Source organism: Tamandua tetradactyla, chromosome 13 (genome assembly GCF_023851605.1).
Source record: "Tamandua tetradactyla isolate mTamTet1 chromosome 13, mTamTet1.pri, whole genome shotgun sequence".
NCBI lineage: Eukaryota > Metazoa > Chordata > Mammalia > Pilosa > Myrmecophagidae > Tamandua > Tamandua tetradactyla.
The window spans coordinates 64,346,921-64,366,763 of record NC_135339.1 but is presented as its reverse complement, the minus strand read 5'-3'; the positions used below and the strand labels follow the sequence as shown (position 1 = coordinate 64,366,763).

Below are 19,843 nucleotides of genomic sequence, written 5' to 3'. Positions count from 1 at the left end.
TGGACATCCACTGTCTTTCACACTCTTCCTTTGTATTCCCTCCAATCCAGGGGCTCTATCCTCGCCTCCCTGGACACCTTTAAGAAGATGTGGGTCTCCAAGAAGGAATATGAGGAAGATGGTGCCCGATCAATCCACAGGAAAACCTTCTAATGTTGGGACATCATCGTCACCTCTTTCTGAAGTTAACTCCACTTTAAAACTCGCTTTCTTAAGTTGGAGTGTTTGCGAGGAGCTGCCTGTTTATGCGAGTGCATGTGTGGGTGCGTGGGTATGAGTGTGTGCACATATACGAATGCCATGTGGCCCAGGAATCCCATGGCCCAGAAAGGACAATGAACTGCCCAAGATGGCGACAGCCTATGGCCTAGGGTTGACCACTAACTGGCCCCTGACAGGTAAGACCACTGGCAGAGGGCCCCACTCCTTTGTCAGCTAGGCCTTTGTTTGGCTCTGTGGGACTATGTTTACTACCATAGGGAGATGTAGAAGGTGGTGAACCCAACCCCCATGAGACCTTGCTGCTGCCCATTCCCTCAACCTCCCCAGGGCAGCTTGAAGTCCAAGGCAACTGCTGCCTTCCCATGCTCATCATTTTGTTCTCCATGGACTGATCAAACTGGGACCAGGGTTGAGTTCTATCTGGTTTTGTTGTTATGGTTTGTGAGGCTGGAAAAACACTCCAGGAGCTGTTACAGAGATTCCAGGATCAGGGAGAGGGCCTCAAGATCTCCTGGGGACCAGGTCTGGACATTTGAGGATGACAAAATAGTGCTACTTCAGATTGGCTGCGTAGGGGGTCTTGGAAGAGCTTGAAGAGCATTTTGGCTCAGGTACTGTTCCTTGGCTTTTCATCCATCCTTGTTTCAATGCCATCTTCAGTTTTATTTATTGAAGTGTTTGTTCAGTAAGGGGACTGGAGACAGGTAGCTTATCACCTCCTGCTGCCCCCACCCCCCATTATCTGTTCACACTAATGTTTACAGCATCAAAGCTTAGCACAGCACGCAGGGCCCTGCCAATCTCTGCTAATGGTGAACTGACAGTATCCATAGGCCTCAAAACTAGTTTGACATTGAGGCTACTCCCAAAGGCACTCCCACCTCCCTTTCTACTTGTTTACTGCCCTGGAACAAGCTGGTTCCTGGTCAGATTTTCCCCAAACAGAAGGTAGAATCACTTTTTTTTTTGGCAGAAGCCCCTAGTAAAGGAGGGATGTTGGAGATCCAGCCCCCTTAGGACAAGAGAAGGAGCCACCATCAGAACAGCATTAACCAAGTTCCCTTTTCCCACTCTAGCTGACCTGGGGGCCTAGGTTATAGAGGCGGGAAGGCTTCCTTAGGGCTGATCTTGTGCCATTCTTGACATTGGACCTGCTTGGATAGAGAGGGAAGGGACCACACCAGAGTGCTAGTAGGTGATGGGCTCAGGCTTATCTTCTCTGGTCCAGTGGGCCAAGGGCCTAGCCTGGACTGAATTGGCCTGTAACAGTGGTCCAAAGGCCCTTCAAGCCCAGAGGGTACAAAGCTGGAGCTAGCAAGTCTTCACCGGCGCCCTTGCCTGTGACACCAAGACTCGCCTCAATTCCAAATTCCAGGCAGTATTCTCCCCATGCTATCTTATGACCAAAGGCCTCTGCCAGATGTGGGCCGCAGCAGGTGTGTATGAAAGCAGTGTGGCGACCTGCAGACTGCAGTGTGCTTCACAAACTCGCCTCCCTTCTCTTAGCCCTACCCTATCCCTTGCGCAGCCTCGCACAAACCATGTTGCCTGGTGGGGCCCAGTGTACTTAAATAAAGTTGTTCGATAGACATGTCATTTAGACCTCTAACTTAAGCCAGTGCTGGGTGAGAAGAGGGAGGAGCTGTGGCCCCCTGAATCTGAGATGGTGCCTAAATCTCATCTGCCCTCTGTAGAGTACTTGTTGCATCAGACCTTTGCCCAACTCCCAGTCTGTAAGGTGGATCCAGAGAAAATGGTGTTCGTGCCAAAGCATCAGTTAAGGAACTGAGGGTCTCCAGCCCTGCATATACACTCAAGCTCTGCACTGTGAATGATAAGAGCAGCTCTTGATATCTATGAAGTCAGAGATTCTCAAAATTGTGTGTATAAGAGTCTTGGGAGCTTAAAATGCTGTTTCTGGGGCCCATTCTCAGATATTATGATTAATCAGTTCTCCATTTTAAACCTGAACTTGGGGGGAAAAAAACTTGCCTGGCACTTTACAAATGTTAATGCATTTAATCTTCCCAATAATCCTATAAAATGTAGGTATTTTTAGTATTTCTTTTATAGAAATGGAATTAAGAGCCGCCAAAGGGTTAAGGAATTTTCCTTAATGAAGGTTCTGTCCTTCATTAGCTAGGATTTGGCAATATGCCCCAGTACCTACATTCTCAACCACCATGCAGACCTCAAAACACCAATGGCCTAGAACACTTCTCAATTGAGGCCAGTTTTGCACCACTACCCCCAGGACACATTCAGCAAGTCTGTTTGGTTGTCACATCTGGGTGGTGGGGGTGCTACTGGCATCTAATGGATAGAGGCCAAAGATGATGCTAAATATTCACAACAAAGAATTATCTAGCCCAAAATGTTTCCAGTGCCAGAGCTGAGAAGTACTAGCCTAGAGCAGTTGTTTCTAATCCCAGCAGCATGGTAAAATACCTACAGAACTTTTAGAGACCCCCAGTGCCCAGGCTATACCCCATAACCATTAATTCCAAATCTTTGAGAACAGAACTCAGACAAGTACTTTTTATAAACTCTCCTGGTGATTGATTATAAGGAGATTATAATTGCCCTGGAAACTGGCTCCAGGCCTGAAAGTTACTTTGTTCCCAAGTCCCCAGGCAGCCAGTCTGTTCTCTCACTGGTACCTCAGCAAGGCTAATGCAGGTAACCCACTAGTTGGGAAAATGCCCAACCACAGTATCCTACTACTCACATACACAGTAAAGACCTGGGGAATAGAAACAGTTGGCTTTAATCAGTCTGTATGGAATGAACTCTTAGATGCCAGGTGAAGGTAGGGGAACTCTGCAGTAGATCGGGTGTGTTAACTTCAGGCATAGCTGAGAGAAACCACTGGCGAGACTTACACTCAGCTTCCCTTAACTAGGCAAAAGGAAGCAATGGTTCCTGAGCTCACACAGCAGCCAGGCTCAACCAACATCAGAAGAGGCCTCTGTGCCCCCATAGCAACCCTATATGTACTGCTGGACAGCCCTGACTCTTCTTGGTCCTCTTCCTTCTACTGCATAATGGGGAAACAGGTCCCTGAGCACATCCAGCCCAGCCCTTGCCTGAGTTAGGCCAGACAACCAAGCAGAAACGGGCCTCAGTGAAGCTCCTGGCTCAGACGAAACACTCCTACTTTGCATCTGTCCACTTTGCAAAAGTAGCTCCTGCCCAGGCTGCAGGCAGTGTCTTCCTGCACCGTAGCCTTGCCCCATCTCTCACACTGTCTTAACATTCAGAGTTTGGGCCTGTGACAGGTTCTGGCGCTGGGCTTTGACCATGTGCAGGCGTCTGCCATGCAACGTGAACTGGGACCAGATGAACAGCTGCAGCAGAGCACAAGTGATGGGCACCAGCACCAGCAGGTAGAAACAGCCCTGGCGGAGTGTTGGGGCCTGTGCCGGAGGTGGGGCCGGGGGCTCTGGCCAGGGCTGGGCACTCCCCACAGGTGTCAGTGGGGGCTGCTGGAAGAGATCATGGCCTAGGACAAGAGCACAGAGAGCATGGTCAGCTCAGTTCCCCTCCAAAGTCCAGTGTGTAACACCTCAAACTTCACAGATACACGTTCAAATCACAACTCTGGATTTCTTCTCCCAAACTTGCTCCTCCCCTTTCCTTCCCTTCTCAGTGAACAGTACCACTGTCTACCCAATAACTCAGGTCAAAAGCCTCAAAGGCTTTCTCGAGCCCTCAAGTTCTGTCATCATTTCCCAACATCCAATCCTTTTTCTCCCAACTCTATAACATAGCCCAAACCCATCTACTTCTTTCCAGGCCCCCTGCCACCACCCTAGTCCAGGCCTCCATTGCCTCTGCCTCAGCCTCCCAATGATTTCCTGCTGTTCCCACTGGCCTCGCTATAATCTTTTTTCTACATAATAGCCAGAGTAAACTTTTAAAAATGTAAAGCAGACCATGTCACTCACCTGCTTAAAACTTTGCCAATAGCTTCTCTTTGTATCAAGAATGAACAAAGCCTTCTTCACTTCTCCACCCTTATCTTCTAAGCACTCCTGATAACCTTGGGCCTTTGCACTTAACTGTTCCCTCCATCAGGGATGCCCTGAGATCTTTTCTAGACCAACTCCTGACCATTTGGCTCATCTTGAGTGTCACCTCCTCAGAGAGGCCTTTCCTATTCCAGTAAATAGCTTCTTAATCATACTGTTTCATATTGTCCTATTTTTTATCATACCACTACCTTTGACAAAATATCAGCTCCATGACAGCCAAGACCTTGTCTGCCATTCACTGTTAATTCCTTAACACATAGAGCAACACCTGGCACAAAGAAGGTATTCTATGCATATTTATGGAATGAATGAATGACTATTAGAATAAAGAATCTCAGACCTAGGCCCCTTTATCAAGTGGGAAGGGACAGAGGAGGGGTATTAACCCAGGGCCCAGGCCCAGCCTGGATCAAGATGGTCACCATTCTCTCTCTCTCTCAGTGAACCCAGACTCAGGCTCATCAGCTGGTGCCCCAGGTAAACTGTATCCCTGGGAGCTTCAAGAGCCCCTTGCCAGCTGCTGGGCCCTCACCTGTATAGAAGCAGAGCAGCCAGGTGCCCAGTAGTGGGGCGAAGGTCTGGCCTGGTTTGGTCACCAGGGCAACCATGCCGAAGAGGAGTGCCGAGGCCGCCTGCTTGCGGTGGTTTAGCACCAGGTCCTCATCCACCAAGTCAGTGACCACCAGGGTCAGCAGCTTACAGGTGCCCTCAGTAAAGACGCGATTACTGCCAGCAAAGAGAGAGAAGGCAAGAGAGTAGGGCGTGGAGCAGATGTGTGGGGGTGAGGGAGAACAGGGGCATACCTGGCAATAAAGAGGCAGAGCAGGCCAGGGTGGTCCGGGCCAGCTAACAGCATTAGCAGGCTGAGGCCCAGCTTGAGCAGGAAGAGCCCCCGGACCACAGCATAGACCCCCCGGCGCCGGCACAGGGGCAGAAAGTAGAGGTTGTTGAGATGGGGAGCAACATAGGAGATACCTGGGGAGAAGGAGCCCAGCCTTGTCAGGGGACACTGCCACAGCTTCAACAATGATCAACATTTAACAAACAGAACCATAGTTTGCATTTATTGAATACTAACATGCCAGGCCCTAAGAGCTTCCTGGTCATTTTTTAATCTTCAGACTGCTTTAAGGTAAGTACTATTATCCCTATTTTACACTGAGAAATGGAGATCTGAAGAGATGAAATTCCCAAAGCCACATGGTGAATAAGCACAGAATCAGGACTCCCACCCAGGTCCACCAGCCTGTATTTGTCACTGTTAGCCACCCATAGCGCTACATGGCCTCTGGAATGATGGAAGAGCAGTCCCCACCCCTTCCTTGGAAAAACAGAGCTGGAGACTGAAGGCACAACCCTACAGAAAATTCATCCTGGCCCTGTGCCACGTGGGGCCCCAGTTGGGGAGGTGGCCATTCTTGCAGCCAGGCTAGGAGTTCTGGGGTGCAAGCCTCTGTTCTTCCAGCCTGCCTGAGACACTCACCCAACAAGAAGGAGCCCGTGGAGAGAGAGATGTGGTCTGACAGCAGATGCTCCAGGAAGAGGGGGAAGAAGTTGCTGTTGAAGTGGCAGTGAAAGACCTGCAACCCAATGTGGGCAGTGAGGAGGTTGCTGGAACTGGGGTGGGAGGAGAACCGGGAACTGGTGCCAAAACGGGAGCACAAGTCCCTTGTCCTCAGCACAGCTAGAGGGAAAGCAGGTCTTTATCCCCATGTCTCTAAACGTGGAACATGCCAGAACAAAACCTAACACCAAATTCCTGTTACCTATCTAATTTTGCAAAAGTTAGGAGTGATAAGACGGTAATTGGAACAATTAAAAGATTTTTTTAATTGAAAACGCCTTAATAAAACAATTTTAATGACATAATCTTATTTCTAAATAAGTAATGCATGTGTTTTAGGGGCAGCACTCAGATTTTTAAAAAGATTGCCAAAGTCCTCAAAAGGGGCATCTCTCATATCCTCACATTATAGATAAGGCTAAGGGTGCCCACAGGCTGAGCCCTGCCTCAGAACACATGGTAGTTAAAAGCACAGATGGTGCTAGAATCCAGGTCTTGCAACTGTCCTCCCTGTGTTCCTTCCTAACACAAGGCTCACAACTGATTCCCCAGCTCTTGAGGACCCGCCCCCCCCCCCCCAACCTTGAGTGAGGCATATTCCAGCCAGCCCAGGTGGGGTTGGGGGCGGGGGCGGGCACAGTTCCCCATACCTGCACCAGGTCCATGCCGACGAACCACAGGAAGTTCCTGTGGCATGCCAGCTGCCGGAGGTACTGGCCCAAGGTGATGCTGCCCGCTTCCTCACCACCCATAGGTAGCTCCTCTCCACAAAGGCTACAAGGCAGAAGGGAGTCAGAGCTGCCTAGGGCTGAGGCTAGGCCAGAACCATCCCCCCACTCCAGGACCGCCACCCATCAACCAGGGTAGACAGTGGTGAAATCAGACTCCTGGGCTAATCACTCACCCACCATCCACAGCCAGGGTTGAGCACCCTGGCTCCTTGCCAGCAGCCTCAACCCTCCGCCTCAGCAACTGCGTGGCCCCTACGAAGCCCAGCCCAGAGCCAGCAGCCAGTGCTACGCAGAAGGCACGGAAGGAGAAGAAGTTCTCCTTGTTCCAGAAGGCATAGGAGGCAAAGACAGAGAGGGAGCCAGCTGCACTGAAGAGGGAACAGTAGAAGTTGAGGTGGGTGCGGTCGTGGGCTGAGACGGCCAAGTCAGCCAGCAAGGCATGATGGTGCAGGTCTACAAGGGTCAGGAAGCCATCATAGAGGCACAGGCACAGCAAGAACTGCAGGCCAGCTGGGGCCCAGGGCACCCAGAATGCCAGGAATGACAGTGCCAGCAGTGGCCCATGCCAGCTTAGTGCCTGCACCCGTGCTAGCACCACTGCCTTTGAGGAGAGCCTGGTGCCTGACCTGTCAGGAAGAGAAGGGCTGTTAGAAGATGCCCTTTCAGCCTTGGTGAGTCCCCATTACCCCTGCTCAGGCCCCAGAAGGGGATGGATGCCCAGAGTCTAGGACCCACATGAGAGTAGTCCCAGTGCCCAAGTCAGGGGCTCCATTGCAACCTGAGTCCCGAGCAATCCAAGTTAGCAAGCACAACTTACCAGTAGGTACACTCTCTGTCCCAATCTCCCAATCTCCTCCCCTACTAGCCTGACAGGGCTGACAGTCAAAGGGTGGTAGGAGACACACTTCTCAGGGGTGGAGACAGTAATAGGACCCAAGCAGGGGTGGGATTAAGGAACATGCTAGAAGCAGCAGAGGGTGACTAGAGTACTGAGCCTAGTCCTGAGAGGCCAAATCAGGAAAGGTGGGGTAGATCTCTTCCCCTGGGTGAGCAAGGCAAGGGTTAGCCAAGGCCACTTCCCCAATCTGGACAGGGCCTACCCTGGGTCCCAGGAAGGCAGGGGGCACAGACAGCTGAAAATGGTTCCCTTTTCATTCCCCACCCTCAACATGGGCAGACATCCTCCAGTCCAGGGATGAGGGGTAGGGTAGAGCCAGCCACAAGGCACAAACCGGGGCTGAGAGCCGAGGAACTGGCGGTCACTGAGCCAGCCGAAGAGAGGGTCATTGAAGCTGTTCCAGAGGAGAAACACCGTCTGCAGGCAGAGGGGAGTAAGGGCAGGAGGGCTCCAGGCAGTCTCCTCTCCAGGGCTTTCCCCACCCGAGCCTGCTTGCCATCCCTCAAAGATGACCCCAGCTTTCCTGCCTACAAACCTCTGCTCATGTGAGCCCTTTTGTTAAAACCCATTTTACCAGCCACTGCCCCCATCCAACTTGTATTAAGTTGGATATATTGTACACATATTATACAGATATCATATATGTGTGTGTATATATACATTTATATATAATAATATACACCTACTATATTAATCTATGCCTTTGAACACATGTATTAATCTATGCCTTTGAATACATGTATTAAACATATATACACACATACACATATATTATATATATGAATATACAGAACAGTGCTTGGCTACCAGGACAGTGGCCAGGAGGGCTGGTCTAATCCCACTGAGGTAGAATCATCAAGGCCTCTACCTCCAGCTTCCCTTGCCGTGTCTTGGGTAGGCAGCCTGGCCTGCCCCATGCCCTGATTGGACAGGACCTCAGACATGCAATCTGCCCGGCAGCCCATGTATTCTCTAGGCTCCCACCTGGGCTCGCTGCCCCAGCCTAGCCCTACCTCTCCAACCCAGAAGGCTGTCTTGTTGATCTTGTACACTGAGACAAAGGTGTCCACGTAGTAGAGCAGGAACACATTGTGCAGGATGGAGATGAAGAGGGCCAAAGAGCCATAGACCATGGCCATTGGCAGGCCCAACAACCAGGTCTGGGGCCGGCCCAGCCCCATGGCTGCCAGCCCCAGCCCCAGCCTCAGCCCCAGAAGCACTGAGGAAGGCTCATGGCCACAGGAAGTCTCGCCATTCTTGTCCCTGGGGAAGAAGGAGCCAGTTAGCAGCAGGGATCAGACTTGGCTGTGCTTCTAACCACAGTCCCCCAAGTCTTTTAAAAACTCATTTCTTCTGAGAGAGTGTACGTACACAAAACAAACTTGGGAATCATCGTTGAAGTACACTGAAACAATGCTGACCTAGATACCATTACTGGGGGAGTAACTCACTAAAACCGATAAAACCCATAGAAGAGAAAGCAGGGCTTCCACAAGCCGAGACAGGCTGAGGGCTGTATGTTCATTATCTTATTTCATCCACACTGCATGATCTTAAATTATGAACATGACAAACCTAGGCTTCAGCACATAGTGTACTTTCCGTACAACCTTAGGCAAGCTATTTAACCCAAGCCTCTTTCCTCTTCTGTAAAGGCAAAGGGATATAATCAAACCTATTCTGCAGAGGAACCATGAGGATTAAATAAGGGAACTCACAGCAAGTGCTCAACAAATGGATGTCGGTAGTGCATTAACTTCCCCAAAACCCTACAAAGTCTGCAGCAATGTGATGATTTTATGGAAGAACCCCAAGTTCAGAGATGTTAAGTGACTTGCCCAATGTCACACAGCAATAAAGTAGCACATTTGAACTCAAAATCTGTTCTGCTCTTTGATCTCCCAAATCAGGTTTATTTTCACTGCTTGAGAGAATGGGGATGTGATGTGCACTCCATAATCTGGCAAAATATTATGGTAAGAGTTCACAGTTGCTCATGCACTTTGATTCCAGAAATTCCACCTCAAGAATGAACCCCAGAGGAATGTGGACAGAGACGTTTGTGACAGCAACATTTATAAACACCAAAAAACTGGACAAAGCCCAAGAATGCAACAAAAGGACTGGCTCAGAAAGCCCAGTGTTCTCCAGAAAGGGTGAGGAAGGGCTTGCACACGGGCAACATCAACACACGAGCAGAGAAACACAAGAACACGGCATGTAAAAAGAGGAGAATAAAGGACAGTGTGGGTGCCTAGCTCTCAGTCAGGCAGATTCATACACAAAGACTGACAGGCTAGACTGATCAGGAGTGGAAAAGGAAATAAAAATAGCATTCTTATTAGAGCAGCACTTCTCAAACTATAATGTGCTTAGGATTCTGACTCAGTAGGTCTGGGGAGGAATCTGAGATTCTGCATTTCTAACAGGCTTCCAAATGGGGCTGCCATCGCTGGTCTGTGACCACACTTTAAGTACGGTGGCATTAAATCTGTCTTTTTCTCTTTTTAAAACTCAAAACTGTTTTCTTTTTAGAAGAATAATTCCCATGTGGGCTTATCTATTCTCCCCAGCGTTGGGGGCTTCCCTCTCTCAAATACCCTGTTGTGGATTGAAATGTGTTCCCCAAAAAGATACGTTTAAGTCTTAACCTCCAATATCAGTGAATGAAACCCTATTTGGATACAGGGTCTTTGCAGATGTGACCAGGTTGAGGTCACACTGGATTAGGGTTGTGTCCTTATAAGAAAGAGGGAAGTTTGGCCAGAGATAGACACACACAGAGGGAAGACAGCCATATGAAGACAGAGATTGGAGTGATGCAGCTACAAGCCAAGGATCGCCACCAGAAGCTAGGAAGAAGAAAGTAAAGATTCTTTCCTGGAGCCTTCAGAGGGAGCATGGCCCTGCCAATACTTTGATTTCAGACTTGCGGCCTCCAGAACTGTGAGAGAATAAACTTCTGTTGTTTTAATTCACCCAATTTGTGGGACTTTGTTTCATAGCTCTGGGAAACGAATATACACCTGTTTTAGTTTGTAAGGCTGCTGAAAGCAGATATCATAACGTGGGTTGGCTTATTTTTTTTTTTTTTTTTGCAGGGCAGGCAATGGGAATCAAATCCAGGTCTCCGGCATGGCAGGCTAGAGCCACCGTGACCTGCCCTGGGTTGGCTTTTTAACAGTGAGAACATATTAGCTTAGTTTTGAGGTTGAGAAAAATGTCCAAATCAAGGCATCATCAAGGCAATGCTTTCTTCCCAAAGACTGGCTGCCGGTGATCCTGGACTCCTCCGCCACACAGCAAGGCACATGGCAGCACCTGCTAGCCTCTCCTTTCTCTTCTGGGTTTTGTTGCTTTCACCTTCTGGTCTCCCTGGCTTTCTCGCTCTCCTTCTCTGTATTCATTCTGTTTATAAAGGACTCCAATAAGAGGACTAAGACTCATCCTGAACAAAGTGAGTCACACCTTAACTGAAGGAGCCTTGTCAAAAGTTCCTACTTACAACAGGCCCACACCCACAGAAATGGATTAACTTTAAAAAGATGTCTTTCTGGGGTACATACAGCTTCAAATCATCAAAACAACCTCAGGGACTGAACCTTGGAGAACCCAAGCCTGTCCACGGGCTTCATCTGCCTGCACATGTTCATGCACACACACCCACATTCAGAGCTGAAACTTGTCCCCCAGCAAAGTCAGGCCCTGCAAGGCAGACTTCAGTCCAGTCCCACAGCAGCAGCAGCTACTCCCCAGCACCTGCCTTTGCCCCAGAACCCACCATGGCTCCCACTACCTAGAAGCCAAGGCCTCACCACCCCCACTACCCCTAGTTTTCAAGGGACTGTGTAATCTGGCCTCTCCCAGCCAGGCCAGTCTGGCCTCCCTCAGGTCTTCCAATCCCCCTCTTCTCTGGCCTTTGTTCTTGCTGGTACCTCCCACAGAAGCACCCTCCCTACCTCTTCATCTCAATCTCACCCATCCCTTCAGTAGCAAGCACCATGTCCAGGGAACCTTCCACAACTTATCCAGCCCTCACAGACCCTCTCAGCCCTGCACACCATTTGCTCTGTTTGCTCAGCAAGCACTCCTGCCTCTCCCCACCCCATCCTGACTACGGGGCTTCCAATGGCAGGGCCTGTGTTTTCACCTTCCATCTCCCTCAGGGAGAATGAGCTGGACTCAGCCTCTCTTGCTGCGGAGTGACTAACTGGGAGAGAAAGAAGCTCTGAGGGAAGAAAGGAGGCATCTCACTGGAGTCTCAAGCTCATTGGGCACCATGCAGATATTCATTCAAGAGATCCTTAGATACTACCTCATGCCAACCTTATGGCAGTCTATGCCTACTGGGTGAGGAAATGAGAGAAGGAGAAGCTGGCTAAAGCTACCTGAAACCTTGCAACCTCAGGTAAGTCACTTAACCTCTCTGAGCCCAGGAGGCCTCTCCCTGAGGGAATTGAATTCCTGAAGAAATCTTCAGTTGAAAATACTTTCCCTACAGTTTTACTGAGGTATAACTGACATACAATAAACTACACATATTCAAAGTGTACAGTTAGGTAAGTTTTCACCTATGTACGCACCTATGCAAACATCACAACTGAGATAATGAACAGATCCATTACCCTTAGTTTCCTCAGCGCTGCTTTCCTAAGTACCCTAATGGAAAGAAAATACAACTGGAGGTCTCATATTCTATGCCTTTGTTTCTCAATTTGTATTATGGGAGCAATATTTCCACCTACTTCATAAAGTTGTTAGCAGTCAATGAGAAAATACTCTAGAGCACATAAATACTCAATAAACCTTAGCACTTATTACCACCGAACCTTGCAGACTTTCCATAAGATAGAAAGGGCCCTGCTACCTACCACACAAGTACAGGGTTCGGATTAAATGAGATATCATCTAAAGGTACTTTTGGGCTAAAAAGCACAACGTACCCCTCTGCTACTATCCTTAACCCAGGTTCACTTTCTTGTTACCCCTGCCTTAAGCCCAAAGCCTTTGCCAAAAGCAAGTGAAGCCTCCCTGACCCCTACCCAGATGCCCTGGGAGTTGGAGAAGACACACATGGTCCCCAGCCTCCACCAGAAGCCACCTACACCCACACTGAGACAAAGGTAGAAGAAAACCTCAGAGGGCAGTGAGATGCCATCAGAAGGGCTTGGGTTCAAATCATAACTGCACTTCCCTCTACAATTGCAACCTCAGGCAAGTCACTTAACCTCTCTGAGCCCTGGTTTCCCCACCTAAAATGGGGTACAGGGAGGATGAAACTAACGCCCAGGAAGCAGGAGCACACTGCCCAGCACGTGGAAGATGCTCAAAAACAGGCTTTTTCTTGGTATCACTTATAACAGATTGATATAGGAGCAGGAAAATATGATGGGAATCAGGCTCCAGCCCCAGGTAGGGGACTTTAAATGAAAAAAAGAGCATGGAAGGAAGGTCAGAAAGGGGGGCCTGCTAGCAGCAGAACCAACTGTGTGCAACGTCTGGAAAGACCAGAGACTCCCAACACAAATCTGGACTCGAGCAAAACAGCATATCTGGGTGAACTGCTGCCATGGAGAAAGTAGGAATAAAGGGGTAGAGTCACTCTTCTGCAGTTTCCCTTCCAGATCCTTCTCTATCAGGAAACAGCCTTCCCCTACTAGCCTTCCCTAGCCCCAATCTGCCCCCAGCCTAGTTGCATAACCTAGGAGAAATAACCTGTACTCTATAGTTGCATAACCTGGGGGAAACAACCAACTCCACCCACACTTGGCACCTTGTGGGAGAGCCTGCCTGGCGGTTGGTTCCTGCAGTCTGTCTCTCCAGCTTTCCCCCCATGATACGGTATCAGCTATGTGGCCTCAAGCCAGTCACTCCCTCTCCTTGAGCCTCAGTCTTCTCATCTGTAAATGACAACCTTACAGTTGCTATGGGGCTGAAATGCAAAAGGCATAAAAAGCACCAAGCATAGGCCCAGCGCACAGAACCCTCAGTACACAGTAGCTCTTATTATTTTGCATTTGTCTTGGTTTCATGATCTTTAAAGAGTTTCAGTCAGTGTGCTCCTCTGCTTAATCTATGACTGAAGTTCTTCCAGCACCCAACACTGATGCATCTCCCTGCCTGGGATACCCAGCCCCTCTCATCTGGCATCCCTCAAATTATATTTCTTTCAGTGCCACCTCCACATCTTTATTCATGCTCTTCGTCCACCTAAAACACTAAATTCCATTTCTCAGGCATATGCTTGACTTGCACTCATCATCATGAATTCTTATAACTTTGTTACTATTTCCATCCCCATTTCACAGATGAAGAAACCAAGGCACTGAAGGTTAAACAACCAGCTCAGAGTCACATGGCGAGTAGATGCTGGAGCCAAGATTCAAAACAGGTGACTAAAAAGAAGTCTCAGCATGTCTCATTTCACCATGCCTCTTACCACCACCACCACAATCTTATCAAATCCTGTCCACTCAAGGCCCAGTGCAGTGTCACAAGCCTTCCCAAGTACACCCAGGCAGGTGTTCTCTTCCCTCTCTGCATCCCTGGGCCTCTTCACCAGGCATCCAAATGCCTCCCTGACCCCTCCTTCAGAGAAGGGCCAGGCCAGACCCACCGCTGACTTCTGCCCACTCCCCCCACCAGGCTCTATCACCTCAACTAATACCTGCTGGATGGGTTTGCCCTTAAAAGGTCAAGACATGTATACCCATTCCAAAAGCAGAGTAGCAACAGTTCTTCTGATGATAACAGAATCATCATCCCCAGATCCCACTGTACCCCCTTGCTCTGTGTTCTGCTTGGCTGTGGGGGTCGGAAAGAAAGAGGCAAACTGAGGATCCTTGATGTGCCCCATTGAGTAAAATAAGGCAATAGGTGTACTAAAGAACGCTGAGAATTACAAAAAGTAACATTTGTTTTAAGCTTTTAGCATGTCCCAAGATTGTGCTAAGAAAAACAGCACTATATGGGAGGAGAATTAGAGCAGAGAGGTAGAAAGGGGCCAGATCAGAAAGGGTTTTGTAAACCACAGGAAGAGTTCTATCCTGAGGACAATGAGGAGGTAGGGGTGGGAGGTGGCAGAAGGGATCTAATTTGGTGGGAGCTCCTTGGCATAGCATAGAAGCTTTTCCCACATTCATTCCATCAGGTTCCTCGGAAAGAACTAGAAAGGTACAAAAATAGCAGCATCTCCCTGATTTCGGAGCCAACTATGGTAGATGAGAGGTTGTCAGGAGGCTAATGGATGTGATGGAAGAAATCAAGAACTCCAGACTGGTCCCCAGGAGTGAGGGGCATCGGAAGGAGGAAGGGTGTTTGCCTGCAGGCCTAAAAACCACAGGAAAAGCAGTGCAGAGGGAAAAAGCTGCTAATGCGCATATGATTTGAAGTTGGAAGCCCTGGGTCAGGTTTGAATGTTATCACCAAATAGTGTGACTTTATTCCTACATCTATGAAACAGAGAAAACAATTCCATTGCCAGCCTCTCCCCAGGGATAACAACTCAACAAACGAAACTGAAAGGTGTAAAACTCTATGCAAATGTAGACATTTCCTTTCCTCAACAAGCAGCTGACCTCTGAACTGTTTCTGTGTTTCCTGTTTCACACTCCAGAGCACTGTCTCCCTGCCCAGCCTCCCCACAGCAGGGTCATGTCCTCAAATCGACTGCTGGGGACCCCACCCTCTATCCCCATTTCTAATGGACCCATCCTCCCCCACAGGCTGGGAATGAACTTTAATGCAACTGGGAGTGGGGAGACACTTTCTCCCTCTCTCTCCACTGCCACACTTACTACAGCAGCACTGAAGGGTCACCAGCTGCACCCCAGGGCCACCCGCCCCTCCCCAAACACAGAGGAATTTGCGATCAACCCAGGAGCTCGCTGAAAGCAGTGCAGCGGTTCTCCATCACGGCTGCACATTCAAGTCACCTGAAGGGCTATTTCATTACACGGAGGCCCAGGTACCACCTCAGATTAATTAAATCAGACTCTCTGGGAGTAGAGCCTACTCTCAGTGTTTCGTTTAAAGCTCCTTAAGTAGTTCTACGACGCCATCAGGTAAAGTCTAAATATATGTATGGGACTGATTCCGGCCTGACTCACTGCAGCCTGTGATCCCAACCCCCCAGGGACCCCATTCCACTCGCACCCCTCCAGCCCAAGCTTCTCCCACTCTGACCCTACGACTCTCCCAACCTACAAGCGGATCGCCTCAGGGATCCCCGCAGACAGCCGCCATACCCCTAGAGCATTCCCGTTTGCCTCGAGCTTGTCACTTGGGTCTGACAGGATCCCAGTCGCGAACGCTCCTGCCCCCGAGCCCCGCCGCTGGCCAGCCTCTTGCCGAAATGTTGGAACGTGTACAGAATCGCGCGGCAGCCGGGGGCCAGGTGCCAGCCAGTGCGCCTGCGCACACGCCGAGGGCCTCCTCGGCAGCAGCTCCCTCCGCCCCCGCTCAGCGATTGGCTCAGCTGGGCCCCCAGGACCGCAGCTGGAGCAGGTGACCGTGCCTGAGGCCGTCGCCGCCATATTTGCCATGGGCGTCTGCCCTTAGGGACCGAAGAGAATGTGCACACTAGGAAGAAGGGGACAGGTTGCCTGGATTCCTGGCGGCTTACCCTTTCTTTCACTTCCGCGAAGACTCGATGTCATTTCAGTTTAAATCAACAGGTCTTTCCTGAGCGCCTCCCTCCCCATCCTTGCTCAGTACTGATTTGGAGAATGAAGGAAGTCCAGCATCTTCTTCAAGCCTCATGGTCTGACTGGATGCACAGCTGACACAGATGTGGAGGTTGCAGCGGCATAACCTGGGACTGGAAGATAGATTATGAGCTCGTCAAGATGGAAAGGCCCAGCTTGAGCTGCGGGCATCAGGGCACAGACCAAAGGATTGGGGGCACTGGGAGGGGGCAACCCTGCAGCCCAACCTCCTCATATTAATGATAGTAAAATTAAAATATAAGGAGTACTGACCTCTTACTTTGTGCCCAGTACTGTTAAACATCATCTCTAGGAAGGAGATGCTTCTATCCCCATTTTACAAATGACGAAACTGAGGTTCAGTGACATACATTGACTTTCACACATGCAAGAGGCCAGTCAAGTTGGTACCCACCTCTCCTGACTCCCAGAAAAGGGGTTTTCCCTCTTACCTGGCTGCTTCACATACCCCTTGCCCAGGCCCTCCAAGTCAAGCTGTTTTACTCAGCCTAGTCTGTGGAAGGACATTCCATGTCATTCCCCAACTGTCCTGTAAGCTCACCACCACGGTTAGGTTATTTAGGCAAGCAAACAGTACACAGTCCAGACCTACTCAGTTTCCCTATACTAGGATATAGGGCAAAGTGTATGACCTATGGCTTCAAGGGAAATTGGGACTCAGGCTTCTAATTCAACCACTTCTTTGTCAGGGGCCCCTTTCTGAACCTCTGTTTTTATGCCTCACAGAGCTTTTGTGGACTTTAAATGAGAAGCAGGGGTATAAGAGTTGAGAAGCAAGGGTATAAGAGTTCCATGAACTGTTGTTCCTAAGAGGTCTTTGTTGATTGTTGTCAACAAGCTTCCTGCAGCAGGAACATTGGCCTCCTCCTCCTCCCTCTCAACAACCCTCACCATACATGTCAAAGGATGACCCACGGCAAATGGTCCAACACAGGAGTCCCAAGGTTCAAGGGCTAGGGCCCATTCCTTTAGCTCCTAGGGAGTCCCCAGGGACTGCATGAACCTTCCCCCCAGCATCCAGCTCCCCATTAGTCCATCTCACTTCTCTCCTTCTTCCCAACCTTACTCCCTCAAACTCTCTTCTCACCTCCTAGGTTCCTGCCAAGCCATACACACATACTACCTCTCTTCTAGACCTCAAGTAATTACTGAAACCCCTCCTGCTCCAGGAAGCCCTTACAACCAGAAGGAAGGTGATGATTTCTTTCCAGTCTCTATGCCTTACACCCATCTGTGCTTTCCTGTCTGAGACAGAGGGCAGGAAATCTAGCATTGAGGGTGGAGTCTAAGCCCTCCATAAATTTACTATAAGAGTCCCCCTGCCTTTCTCTCTCCAGTCAATGCGTTTCTTTATTTCAGAACAAACTCTTAATCTCTACAAAGCATCCTCCCCCAAGTGTCCAGTGGGGAACAGGGAAATGGGGAAGGATAGTGAGGGGATAGAACTGGGTGTCACCCAACAGGACTTTGGCCCTCATGTTGCACTTAAAGCCCATGATTACACTCTGATATGGTTTCCTCTGAGGTTCTTCAGCCCTCCAATTTCATAGACTATGTAACCTGTTACCTTTTTATGTCAGCCTCACAGGTGGGCCTTGTGACTGTCTCTGATTTCTCTTCCTGGTTGCCAAGCACAGAACTGTAAGGGAAGGGACATGGGAGCCTTATCACCTGCCTGACTCCTTGGGTCATTTAGGCGCATGGGATAGAAAGACACACAAACATTCTCTTCTTAAAAGTCTTTCCTCCTCTCTGATGTAGGTTCTACCAAGTTTTCCTCCTAATTCTCTGACAAATCTTCTCAATGCCCTTTACGGGGACACTTTTCCCCAGGGCTTTTATCTCAATGAGAGGAAGTTTCCATCTTCAACACTCCTAACTTATTCACTCAGACTTTTAGTCTATGTCAAGCCATAAACTAAATGAGCTAATAGGGGACTTCAAGAACAAGATTGTTGCCCTTAAGAGGCCTAAATGGGAACCTAACAAGTTGACAGCTGTGAAGACACAGTGTGATAAAGCCAGAGACAGGCACAGTGTAGCAGCTACTCTGGTAACTTCACCTAATACCTTTCCCTTCATGATTATCCCTACACACCTCCCTGAATATAAAATGGCCTGCAGGACAATGCCCCTGAATCTCCCACCTGAACTTACCATTCCCCCAATTTCCAATCTCCCTTTAGGATTGCATTGGCCACTCTGCCATCCCCACCCCCACCCCCAAGTCAGCCAACCCTCTATCCCATCCAGCCCCTCCATCCAAGCAGTCCTATGGGGTCAAGTCCAGGTGAATCCCATTCCCTTCTCACCTCTCTTTTCCATCCCCTGCTTCTGTTTTGGCTGTCAGTTTTCCTGGGCTAATGTAAATACCTCCTCACAGTCACCCTCTTTCCAGCCTGCCCTCTACTTTGCTCTCAAATGAGCTTCTACAAATGTGTATCTGATCATGAGGCTCCCCAATCAAGAATGACTCAGGTTGTATTACATATTGGAGATTTTTCATAATAAAATGCTGGCGGGGTGGGGGTACTGTGTCAGTTGCAGTTAGCAATAGAAGACCTCACTCAAGCTAGCTTAAGCAAAAAAAGGATTTCACTGGCTCCTGTAACTTTGAAGTCTAGGACTCAAATGATGCCATTAGGACTCAACTTATCTCTTTGCCCCTTAGCTCCACTTCTTCTGTGGCCCCATGCTCCAAAAGCCCTTCCCCTCACAATCCAGGCTGTACTCTTTCAGGTTTCTGACCTAGAAAAAAAAAGGCACTTCCCGGGGTTGCTTAGGTCTCCAGGATGCCTCCTTTTGGGGCCATGCCACCTGCACAGCCAGAATGTGGAGGCCTTCCTGAGGAGCCTGAAGATTTTCCTTGCTGCTGCTTAACTTAGAGGAGTACCACTTTGAACAGCATACAGCTACTCATATTCAATCCAAACGCAGTCAGAATGAAAGAAACATAAGGTTGCTATTTGGAGCATTGAAAAAAATTAATATAAGACTTAAACAAAAAGGCAAAACATACTAAGATAATATAAGTACTTATAGGTAAGCCTATTGCCTCTGAAAAGTGAACATCAAGATGAAGAAATCCTCAAAATTTTGTAATACATCACAGAACTATTGCTGATCATATCGAACTCCGTGAAGGGAAGCTTGAACATGGTACCTGTGTGAATGGCAGAATTTTCCAACCCATTTGCCCATGTGCCACCAGCTAGCTGCCTGTGTGCATAGATGTGATGTGATGTCATGGTGAGCTCATAGTGCAGAGGGTGGCAAATGGCTATAAGTGGTCATAGGTCATCATCACAAGGAAGGCTGGTTCAGTGGATCCAAAGAAGATAAACAGGAAAATCTGAGAGGCAGAGAATGGGAGGGAAATCAATTTACTGCCTGTCAGAAAATTCACAATCATTTTGGGAAGAGTAACTGAAATGCAGCAAAGATCATGATGGATAAATTGTCTATAAAGAAATACACTGGAGCATGTACATATGGGTCTATTACAATGGCAGTAAGACTTAAAATATTCCCAGTAAGGGCTCCTAGATAAAACACTAAAAACATCAGACCTAGTAAAACCTGGAGCTCCCAATTTCTCCATGAGGAGAAATTCTGTGAAGATGGTGAGATTCTCCATGTCTTCCAATATGTTGCTATCTCCCTGTTAT

General features: G+C 48.9%; 2 protein-coding genes across 12 annotated transcripts in view; one reads left to right on the top strand and one right to left on the bottom strand.

Moving 5' to 3' along the window:
- The window catches only part of ACTR1A (actin related protein 1A), a 19,171-nt gene extending 15,093 nt beyond the window's left edge, over positions 1 to 4,078 (top strand). Inside the window, exon 10 of one of the 2 annotated variants that reach the window (XM_077125876.1) lies at positions 51 to 4,078. In XM_077125876.1, the coding sequence (XP_076981991.1) occupies positions 51 to 153 (103 nt within the window). In that variant the 3' untranslated portion in view covers positions 154 to 4,078. The remainder of the gene's footprint in view (positions 1 to 50) is intronic. The other variant, XM_077125875.1, reaches the window with a different exon arrangement.
- SLC68A1 (solute carrier family 68 member 1) lies at positions 2,971 to 19,843 on the bottom strand. 10 transcript variants are annotated; one of them, XM_077125869.1, is made up of 13 exons: positions 19,339 to 19,843; positions 17,743 to 17,814; positions 16,607 to 16,668; positions 16,073 to 16,267; positions 13,223 to 13,349; positions 8,463 to 8,712; positions 7,784 to 7,866; positions 6,725 to 7,177; positions 6,471 to 6,594; positions 5,740 to 5,836; positions 5,060 to 5,231; positions 4,789 to 4,982; positions 2,971 to 3,724 (listed from the first exon to the last, which is right to left on the bottom strand). In XM_077125869.1, the coding sequence occupies exons 5-13, from the start codon at positions 13,282 to 13,284 to the stop codon at positions 3,462 to 3,464; spliced, it is 1,698 nt and encodes a 565-aa protein (XP_076981984.1). In that variant the 5' UTR covers positions 13,285 to 13,349; positions 16,073 to 16,267; positions 16,607 to 16,668; positions 17,743 to 17,814; positions 19,339 to 19,843; the 3' UTR covers positions 2,971 to 3,461. The 10 variants fall into 10 exon arrangements, with proteins under 10 accessions (XP_076981984.1, XP_076981983.1, XP_076981982.1 ...); XM_077125868.1 differs by lacking the exon at positions 16,607 to 16,668 and having other exon boundaries at positions 19,339 to 19,527; positions 19,745 to 19,834; XM_077125867.1 differs by lacking the exon at positions 16,607 to 16,668.